The sequence below is a fragment of the Mus pahari genome, chromosome 21, assembly GCF_900095145.1.
Source record: "Mus pahari chromosome 21, PAHARI_EIJ_v1.1, whole genome shotgun sequence".
Classification (NCBI taxonomy): Eukaryota; Metazoa; Chordata; class Mammalia; order Rodentia; family Muridae; genus Mus; species Mus pahari.
The window spans coordinates 47466569-47477838 of NC_034610.1; the positions used below are offsets into that span (position 1 = coordinate 47466569).

Here is an 11270-nt window from a genome sequence, read left to right on the forward strand (position 1 = left end):
AAAATTCCTGTCACAAAGCAATTTAGACTTCAGCAACTAATCCATGTTAGAAGTTTCTGACCTGACGTTTCTAAGGACAAGGTGGTCTTCTACAAAGACCAAAATAGTAATTTTCAAAGTTCAATTTAAGGGCCATCGAGATGGGCCCTGAGTGGGTAAAGGCACTTGTCACCAAGCCTGACAACCTGAGTTCAACCCCTAAATCCAACACGTTGGAAGAAGAGAATCTCTCCTCATACTCATCCATGGGCCTCCAGGAAGCCTGATGCACCAAGGCACACGCGTGCGTGCAAACACACACACACACACACACACACACACACACGATGCACTCTCTCTAAATAAGTACTATAATAGAAAACAGGGCCCACATGTAACAGCATCAGGTAAATCCAAAGCCCATGCGCACTCAGGAGTTCTGTTTCTTCCAGAGTGTGAGCAGCGTTACACGTCCGTGTGCCAGGCAGGCAAGGGAGACAAGCTGTTACTTACCGTACAGCTCTCAATGTTATCGGGCCTATGAGGGAGTATGAAGGCTGAGGACTCCAAGGCGGAGCACGCCAAGGGAGTCTCAGAGAGCTGCGTGCAGCTGGTGATCACAGTGAAGAAGTGAGTTGGAATCAGAATTTCCTGGCTGCGGATGACTCTGCTATTTCTGTAAAACATGCGATATTCACTTTCATTAAGAAACATTTATCTCTCTTTTAGTAATACTTCAGTACAGCCTGCTTTTACTAAAACATAGCTGAAGTTTACATTTCATTAGATAAGCATGTTATTATAAGAATAAATAATTATTACACCTCAATACTCCAGTTATTGATGCTAATAAGTAGAATGTTCACATAACTTTTTCTATTAAAATTTGACTTTTCCATTTTCTATCTAAAGAATATTCAGATAGTATATATATGTATATATGTGTGTGTATATACATCTATATGTATGTATATATACATATATGTGTGTGTATATATATATGAAATCTTTGAACACTTACAAACTTACAACCAACATTCTACCTCTAGATCAGTATTGATGGCCTTCTGTCAGTCGCACAATGAGAGAATCAACCAAGGCCACAGAGAGGATATGTCATGAATTCTCCATCCCTTTGACTGAATTTCTGTTTTTATCCCCAAACTTTAACTGGGAAAAAGAATCAAAAGCTAACCACAGGCTCTTGTTAAGACTGACCTCTGTTTTTAAATCTGTGCTTATTTTTTGGGCATTTTTCAAAATTTAAGACAGTGACATCACTATTTTCCAAATAAAATGACCCTGTGTGGAGTCATAACCTGTAACATACATTGATAACAAGAGTTCTGGCTAACGCTGTGAGACGAGAGCACATAAGGTCTCTTCTACAACCTCCACAGCTTAGCTTACAGGCCAGCTATATAAAAAACAAAAACAAAAACAAAAACAAAAACAAACAACAAAAAAAAACTTTCTGCTTCAATAGACACAGCTAAGCTGCCTGGGTGTGGCGGCACCTTTAATCCAAGCACTAGGGTGGATCTCTGTGACTTCAAGGCCAGCCTGGTCTATATTCCAAGATAACTAGGACTACATAGAGAAACCCTGCTACTAACAAACAAACACACAAAAACCTAAAATAATAGACACAGTTTAAAAGTATGCATTTTACAAACTGACATACTCCCAAGATGTTTTGTTATAAAGCAATAAGAGAGTTCTCTGTAAGGGCCGAAATCTCAGTAGAGTCCTTGGTATCTGTCTTGCGGTTGGAGGAGCAGACTTTCTTTAGAAAATGCTGTTAAAGTTATTTGCTTTAATAGAGTCCGACCAGGGTAAGGCTTAGCTTAGTGGTGGGTGTTTGTCTTCTTTGTGGGAGGTCCTGAGTTTGAATCCTGCCCCACACCTCTTTCCCACAAAAGAATCAAAAGCATCAACCAGTTTCTAGAACATTTCCCCATTTCCTTTTATGGAACCAGCTCCATTGACAGTTTCCTCAAGATGGTGGTTCCCTCCCTGCCAGCCAGTGGGAGACGGCTTGGTGCGTTTTTCATCCCCTTTCTCAGGTCTCCACGCTGCACTTCTGTCAGAGCACCGGTGCTGTTCTCAGTGTCTGCTCTAACTGAACGTCTGTTAATGAGCATCTAACACTGAGCCACACAGAGACCTGATATCGGGATCAGCATGTACACAGGGCTCACGCGTGGGGAGATGGGACTTCTCTCACTGAAAAAAAAATATTTGATTTAAACTGAGTATTATACCTATCGTAGAGATTGCAAAATGCCTCTGGGTGGTACGTGTCTCCTATGTACACTTGAGTTGCACTGTATAGAAAGGATCTGCTGACTAGATGGAAATCCCCCTCTATCTATAGCTACTTTTAAGAGTATGAAATATATTCTTACTGTTTCAGGATCTCTAAGGAATCATAGCGTCCGTCATAATCAAAGTCAAACACGGGACCGCTGACAACATTGATGCCATTCTTTTCATGGGCATACCTTTGCAGTAGGGTGTCATGAAGGTAGTGCCATATAACTGAAAAACAAGAGATGATGCTACAATTTCACAAGAACGACCGACACGCTCCGCTGCTGTGTGGAACTGGCAGGCCGTGCAAAGCAATGCTGGTCTTTGTAACCACTGAGGACTAGGTCAGGACTGGCTTCAGTCTGCTGCCAAGCCCAGAACGCAGGGTTCACTTTTGGCTTTCAGAAAGACTAAAGGGCAAATATGGATCCAACTCCATCTCTGTGTTCAGAAATAAGCACCTTAAGCTGTAGTAATGACTGTGTGTCAACACTGAGCACCATGAATCAGACTCACTACTCATAACTGAATTTGTCCTCTGAAAATATGCATGTGTCATAGACAAAAATTCAAATAAAATGTCCTTATATGTGGTATATTTTATATTCTGTATCATAACTTTACATTATGCTATGAAATCTATTCATTTTAAAAATGAAAATAATTATCCAAACTGATTTAAATAAGGAACCATACTGAAAGCTGATGTATTAATTTATTGGATTCGCTATGTAACTATTGAGAACATACCATATATTTTTTTTTGCCAAAAATGCTTATAACATACAGATAAAAAGTAAACATATACTAGAATATATCTCTTAGTATTTATAGAATTTATTTGTGTTCAAGTACCTGCAGAGGGCATTTGATAAGTACACATTTAGTCAAAACTATAAATTATATTACATAATGACTAAATCTGCATATACTGAAACCATCATTAGAGGTTTTTACCTTGAAAACTCTGATACATTGGCACTATATTAGATGTAAGCAACGCTTCAGAATATATGTGATTTGAAACTCTATTTAGTCCTGTGAATAAAAAAGAAAGAAAGAAAATGACTCTTTCATACAGCGTAAAGAAGGTTTCGCAATGTCTTGGGGTGGAGAGTAACAGTCAGCTGAGAGTCAGCTGAATCCTGTAAAACCTGCCCAGGTCCTAGCAGACAGGAAACGTAATACATTTGCCCAAGTTCCTTAGGAAAATAAAAACGTAAACTCATTTCTTTGTGCTGATAATTTATCGAAGAAACACAAATGTTAGTAAGAAAGCCCTGGACCATACCTTTTCAAACTTTCGCCTTATTTCTTTAATTTCAGCCCAAAGAGTATTGTGTTTACAAACTTCTCAAACTTTTTTTTTTTTTTTTTTTTTTTTACAGCCAAAGGAAGAAAGTTCAGGAAGTTCTGGCTCCAGCACAGCACCTACCACCCAGAGAAAACAACCCGGAGTCTGCCCCAGCATGCCTCACAAGGCTTCTTTGTGTCAACTGAGCTAGGACTTGCTCTCTTATAGTTCCATGGCCAAGTGGTGTCTGCAGGAACTTACTCAGGGCTGGACTCAAGCTGAGGGCTTGGGTACCTGGGGCCTTTAATGTTTGCCTTTTAAGGATGTGCTTAGTCCTGCCTGAACTGTAACAGAGTTGGGGGTCAGGGTAAGGATGGCTGGGGGGGGGGGAGCTTTGTGAGGGTGGGACAGGGAGGGGAGGGGAGGTGGTGGTTTACCTCCTTCCAAGAGCTAGATACAGCCTTTCACTTTCAAGTTTTCAGGGAAATGCAGGGAAAAGACAGAGTCTTCTACCTGAGTATTCGCGCAAGTTCAGTAACTCCCTAAGTACACAGTATACAATGAATCAGACATGCAAGCTTCAGACAAATGTAATGATTTCCCAATTATGTTCCTAATGTATCATTTTTCACTAGTTAATTTAAAAAAAAAAAAAAAAGGCTCCACACGGTGCCACAGAATGCATGGAAGATATTTCTCACTAATATATTTTATTACTTTTATTATTGCTATCATTAATTTGGTGCTGGCCCACGGACTCCTACATGCTGGGAGAGTTCTCGAGCAGTAAGCCACACCCACAGACCCATGAGAGATTCATAAGCAAGGAAAGAGGAAAGCCGTGGGGCCAAGGTGGCGAGGTACTTACTCGGTGGCGTGAGGAATCCGTAACTGAGCTTAGAATTGCTTTTATAATAGGAACATTTATGCACGGGACTAAGGGGAATCCGAAGGTCCTGGTATAAACAGTTGGAAAAGTCATCTCTGGAGAACTGGTCCTGAGGAACAAATGGTGGAGAATCAGCAGGTATCAGGTGTGGAGCAGAGATGGACGCTAACAATGAGTTAGGGGCAATCGCCATGGCCCCAGCACAGAGTCACAGCTCTCTCCCATTTCCCTTCTATGGATATTTTCTATCTAAAGCACAGCACATTCTGCAATGGGAAGACTATTAATCCCTGTATGTGCTAGGGTCTTCTGCTCTGACAGCGATGTTTTACTTATACAGTTTTAAACACTGTATGAGATAAACTGTATGAGATTAAAAAGTCAATTTCCGAGAAGTCCTCTCCTCCATCTTCCGTATCTAAAAATACAGCCAAAATTTTCTAAAAGAGAGAGAGACAAGGAGGGAGGGAGAGAGAACACAGCAAGGGGAAACTCTCTCTCTCAGGGGTCATAGTAAAAGTGACTTCACATAGCTTTGCTTGGATAAGAAAACCAGAATCAAACAGAAGCAATGACCATCACAAATTACAGCAGTAAAACCACAATAAATGCCTGTGCACACCAAACATGGTGCACACTACATACTACGGGGGGTGGGGGTGGGGGAACTGACCAAAAGTAATCTCCAAACATGTTTTAAAATGCTCAAGAAATTTTGCACAAATGTGAATGTCTATAAAAATGAGTATTTTAGGGCTGGTGAGATGGCTCAGCGGGTAAGAGCGGTCAGTGAGCACCGACTGCTCTTCCGAAGGTTCCGAGTTCAATTCCCAGCAACCACATGGCTGTCATGAGATCTGGCGCCCTCTTCTGCCGCATAGGAAGTCAGCTACAGTGTACTTAGGTATAATAATAAATAAATCTTCGGGCCGGAGCGAGCAGCGACTGAGCAAGCAGAGTTGACTGGAGCGAGTGGGGCGGACCAGAGAAAGAGGTCCTAAATTCAATTCCCAACAACCAAAAGAAGGTTCACAATCATCTGTACAGCGACAGTGTACTCATATACATAAAATAAATAAATAAATAAATGAATCTTTAAGACATGAGTATTTGAGTAGAAATGATATACATATGTGCATATCTCTATCTTTCTATGTAGGACTCTCAGAGAATGTCAGCACTAAGTTTATTTATTAAGCCTAACTGTTTCCTTCAGGGAAGCTCTCTTCAATTCCCTTGCAAGCCCTTAAGGGTACCTTTAGGGCTCACCAATCACCCATGGTTCCTTTACCATTCTTCCATTTAACCATGGGGCTAGAGTGAGGGAGAATGGTAACTGATTCCCCCACTTCTCTGTTATTGCTTGCTGGTCCTTCCGAGTTGGGGTTCTCAGGAGCAGCCACCAGACAGAGCTCTCATGGGTCTCCTTAAATTTGGTCAGCTAGGGACAACCCATATGCACAGACAGCCATACCTTTCTCTCAAGAAGAGGAAGTGTGACCTATTGCCAATCTGATTTCCTAGGAGTGTAAATCAGAGTCACAGTATTAAAAATAGGGGGGGGGGGGTTAGCCAGGTGTGGTGACACAAGCCTTTAATCTCAGAACCCAGGAGGCAGAGGCAGGCAGATCTCTGAGCTTAAGGCCAGCCTGGTCTACAAAGTGAGTTGCAGGACAGCCAGGGTAACACAGAGAAACCCTGTCTTAAAAGAAGAGGGGCGGGGTAAAGGGTTATAAAGGAAATCAGCTATGGAGAAGTTCAGTCTGAGTCTCACAGCTACACAGGTAGACAGTGGCGGGCCTGACACTGCGCCCTAACTTCTGGATTCCTCCCCTCTTTCAGGAAGGGGTAAGAGGTTAACAGAAGTAAACTGCCTTCCACATAGCGCAAAGAGGGGACAGATACTTGCATTACTGAGGAAGGTGTAAGACGTCCAGAGGGGCATGAGGAGGTCCAGGCTGTATCCGGTCAAGAACTGTTGCTGCTGGAGGAGACAGACGCGATGCTGCTTCAGTAGAATCCGGGGCCTCCCGTAGGGTACGGTCGCACGGTGAATGTCATCTACTTGGTCACAAAGGGACAACGAAACCACACTTTACAGTGTTTGGTGCTCTATAACGGGGCACACACGCAACCCTCTAACCGCGTCACAAATGCCGCAGGGTACAGAACCACACACAAATGTAAGTCCATGAAACGTTGCCTTTTCTACTGAACTATCAATGTTCTGTTTTTTAAAAAAAAGAGGTGTCACAAGAGAATACCACCTTGAGTTACCATAAATTCTTGTCACACTACCCCAAAAAATAAATAAATAATATTTTTTTTGAGACAAAGACTCAGGTTAGCCCAGGTCAACCAAAGTGAGTGTATGGCCAGGGCTGACCTTGAACTTCCGATCCTTCTGCTTCTCCTTCCTAAGTGCTGACATTACAGGTGGGTGGCAGCATGCCTAATTCTTTATAGTGCTGGAGGAGTGAACCCAGGACTTCATGCATGCTGGCAAGCAATCGACCCATTTAACCGCATCACAAGTCCCCTGATTCCTTACTACTGTTTTAAACACTCTTCACTAAGTGACTGGTAAGTGAAGAAGGCACATGTGGGTGGTTAGAAGGCAAAGACTAGGAGCAACTGGCAGATATGACGTCACTGTAGACAATGGCTTGCTGTCCTTTCTCTAAGGGTTGGGTGCCTTGCAGAATGGTCCTCATCTTGTTTCCTACATCCCCTTAAGAAGTACAGTCCCACACCTACTTCACAGATGAGGTGATGGAGGCTTGCAGGGAACAAATACTTCCCCATCATTTTGCTCCTGAGCCCACACACTCAGCTCCCCATGGTCTCAACACATCAGTCTTTATCACTGACTGTGCCACCTTGGGGATAAAAGATTGCCCCAATTTCAACAGGTATGAGACCAGCTCAAGTCAGGTTTAATGTAGAACTTATCTTTTTGTTCCAGTAAGGAGAAAGTATTAGTCAAATCATCTAAAGATTAGAGATCGTCCAGTGTAACTCTGAGCACCCAAGTTACAGTTAGAAAATATTGCATCTGTTGCCTACAAAGTCATAGCCTTCACTAGAAAGCTGTGAGAAAAGAATAAATAAAAAAAATGACTTAATTTTCAAAAATGTATGTGGAAGTAACTTTAGACAGATAAATCAACCTGTAATTTCTTACAATTAATTTAAAACAGGGGGACGGGAATTTGCCAGGTATTTTAAATGGAAAGCTAAGCTTTCTTATAAACATACAAAAATCTTTAAAATTTCAAAACACTTTCAACGTGTATAGAAAGACATAGCTTTCACAAACCAAGGTATATACCTTTTCAGTGTAAATTTCTTGTCTTATGAATGACATGCTAGACGTCTGGCAGAGAAATGGCTCATTAATGGCTCCCTGTTTACTGGGTCTTCATAAAGAATGCCCTGCCCCCGTGCTCCCTGCCCCCCCTGCCCCCGACCCACCAACTCTCTGAAGCTTACCCAGAGAAGCACCCGCACCCACATTTCAGATCTGAGTGCAAACATGGCCTTACCATCTTCTGTGGTCAGATTAAGCTGTTTCTCAAAGTCCTTGACTGGCACAATCTAAAAGAGGTTTATAAAGGGATTTTAAAGGAGTAAGAACACATGCTTTAATTTTGTGCTGTATCATTTCTGTAGCCTAACTAAGCCAAGAAGAAACAAAAAGAAAATGTACAAAATATCGTGTGAGACACTTTCCTTCTTTGACAAGTAGGGTGAAAGAGGAGAAGCAGCAGTTGCCATGGGACAAAATTACCTGTGGCAACTGAAACTATAAATCTTGGATCTCTGTTCCAAGTCCAAACCAAAGGTAAGCAAAAGAGAACCCGTAAAGTAAGATCCAGCTACTAAGGTCATGAATCTTGTCCATTGGGCTGATGGATTTCTGGAAAATTTTTCATTCTTACAACAGCTAAGACATTATCAGTATGATTAGGACAATTACCACTAATGAAAATGGAACCATGTATTACATCCATTTGACCAACAACAACGTGTCCCCCCCCACACACACACACATTTTTCTCCTAAATTTGCAGTAAGTTGGGGGTTGGGCCTTATTTTAGAGAAGGAACATTCAATAACATAGGTTTACTCTGCTCAAAGGATCCTGTAGAATTAAGCTCACCTGCCTTCAAGGGGTCTTAACACCCAGAGATTACAAACAGCTAAAAATGCAGAAGGTAGAAGGGGGATGTCTAAAAAGTGGTCTGCATATGTTCTTAGATTTAAAAATAAGCATACATATTATTAATAATCATGTTATATCAACTTCTACATTTTAATTTCATCTTAGCTTTTTCTATAATACATTCTATACACACAGAGAGAGGGAGAGAGAGAGAGATGTGCAGAGAGAGAGAGAGAGAGAGAGAGAGAGAGAGAGATGTGCACACAGAGACAGACAGAGACAGAGACAGAGACAGAGAGATGTGTGTGTGTGCGCACGCACACACACACACACACAGACAGAGAGAGATGTGCACACACAGAGAGAGACAGAGATGTGCACACAGAGACAGAGACAGAGAGAGATATGTGTGTGCATATACGCACACACACACACAGAGATAGAGAGATGTGCACACACAGAGAGAGACAGAGAGGGAGAGATGTGCACACACACACACAGAGGTGCACAGAGAGAGATGTGCACAAACACACATGCACAGAGATGTGCGCACACACACAGATGTGCACACACACACAGAGATGTACACACATACACACACAGAGATGTGCACTCACACAGAGATGTGCACACACACATACACACAGAGATGTGCACTCACACACACAGAGATGTGCACACACACAATGTACACACACAGAGATGTGCACACACACAGAGAGATGTGCACACACACAGAGATGTGCACTCTCACATACAGATGTGCACACACAGATGTTCACACACACACAGAGATGTGCACTCACACACACACACACACACACACACACAGATGTGCACACACACACACACAATGTTAAGCTTTGCAGTTATACTCACCAAGGAGTCACATGTGCAGCCAAGGTCACTGGCTATTGGTTTGACTGGACACTGGGACAGGACGCTCTCTTCTTTGGGATGACTTGGGTTGTAAATGGGTTTCTTTAGAAGGTGGTTGAGACTGCCATGACTTCCGTTATTGGGCGCTGGGATCAACCCCAATAAATCTGCAGAGTCCCAAGAATGGTAAAGAGTTAGCCAGACATCTCAAGACCAGACAAATTGATTTGTACCATGAGTTTTCATTTTTATAGTTTTAAATCTGATGCATTTGATTCTCTATTTAAGTAGAATGAAGATAAAACACGCTTGGCTTTCAACTATAGGGATCTGTGATTCTTTTATTCATATATAGTTATTCCTATTATAATTATTCTATAAAAACTGTACATGTGTGCACATGCGTGCATGTGTGAGTGTGAGTATCTGTGGAGGCCAGAAGAGTGTGTTGGACCCCCTGCAGCTCAAGTTAGATGCTGTTTGAAAGCTGTCTTATGGCAGTGTTGGAAACTGAACCTGGGTCACCTGGAAGAACTAGAGAGTCACCTCTCCACCCCAAATGTGCTGTTCTAATACTGACATAAGTGCTATGCCACCCAGATTCCTGAACCTTTTTATTTATTTAAGATTGATTTTATTTAACCAGATGGTTGCATATGCCCCATGCCTTTAATCCCAGCACTTGGAGGCAGTGGCAGGCGAATCTCCAAATCCAAGAGTGGCCTGCTCTAAACAGTGAGTTCCAGAACAGCCAGGGCTGCACAGGGAAATCTCACCTCAAAAAACAAACAAAAAGATTATATTTATTTTTAATCATATGTATGTGTGGGTCTACGTAAGAATGTACACACAAGTGCTGGTGACAACGGAAGCCAAAGTTCACTTGTCCCACAAGAGCTAGTGTTATGGGTGGTGGTAAGCCACCCAACATGAGTTCTGGCAACCAAGCTCAGGTCTTCTGTAAGAACATCCATTTTACACCCATCAGAATGGCTGCTCACACTTACCACACATTAAGTTATAGACTTCAATATTTTCAAAGGAGTCAACTTCAGCACCATGCTTGAAGGCAGGTCCATAGCCAATAAAAAGAGCCTGAATTCACCAGAAATATAAAAGATTATCAGTTTAATTCAGTTATACATGGAGGTAGTCAAAATTTTATATTGTCTTCATTGCACACATATGTATAGTGATGTCTATATTGGATAAGAAGGGAACCACCATGCCCAGTGGGCTGGCTTGGGCCCGGTATTAATTTTCATTATGTATAGATACCTAGAATATTTCTTTTATTTTACTATAATCTTTGACAATCAGAACAGAGTGACCAATGAAATCATTTTATTTTCATCTATGAAATAGGGCAAGTTTCATAGAAATCTATGATTTCTGAATTGGTATATTTATGGTGGAATTTTGCATTTTAAATTTTGCTCTTTTCATAAAAGGGGTTCATTATTTTTTTCCCACTCTTTATTCAACACTCTTTATTGGGACCTAACTGGCTCAGGCAACGGAGTTGTCACTCAATAAGAGACTTCCTTTAAAGCAATTTTGTTCTTGGTTGTATTACAGAGCCTATTAAATTGTCCCCTCCTTGATCACACAAAGAAGTATCAGCATGCAATGATTAGCTTTTCCAGGGGGAATTTTTTTTAACTCATGCAGTACCGGATCTTTTTTTTTTCTTTTTCCAATTTTTTATTAGGTATTTTCTTCATTTACATTTCAAATGCTATCCCGAAAGT

At 41.6% G+C, this 11270-nt stretch overlaps 1 protein-coding gene across 1 annotated transcript in view; it reads right to left on the minus strand.

The window, feature by feature from the left end:
• Enpp1 (ectonucleotide pyrophosphatase/phosphodiesterase 1) overlaps positions 1-11270 on the minus strand; it is a 73452-nt gene that overhangs the window by 7314 nt on the left and 54868 nt on the right. Inside the window, exons 17-24 of the mRNA XM_021221210.2 lie at positions 10527-10614; positions 9520-9686; positions 8021-8072; positions 6385-6536; positions 4455-4584; positions 3250-3330; positions 2388-2520; positions 493-655 (exon numbers count right to left, since the gene is read on the minus strand). Of these exons, the coding sequence (XP_021076869.1) occupies positions 493-655; positions 2388-2520; positions 3250-3330; positions 4455-4584; positions 6385-6536; positions 8021-8072; positions 9520-9686; positions 10527-10614 (966 nt within the window). The remainder of the gene's footprint in view (positions 1-492; positions 656-2387; positions 2521-3249; positions 3331-4454; positions 4585-6384; positions 6537-8020; positions 8073-9519; positions 9687-10526; positions 10615-11270) is intronic.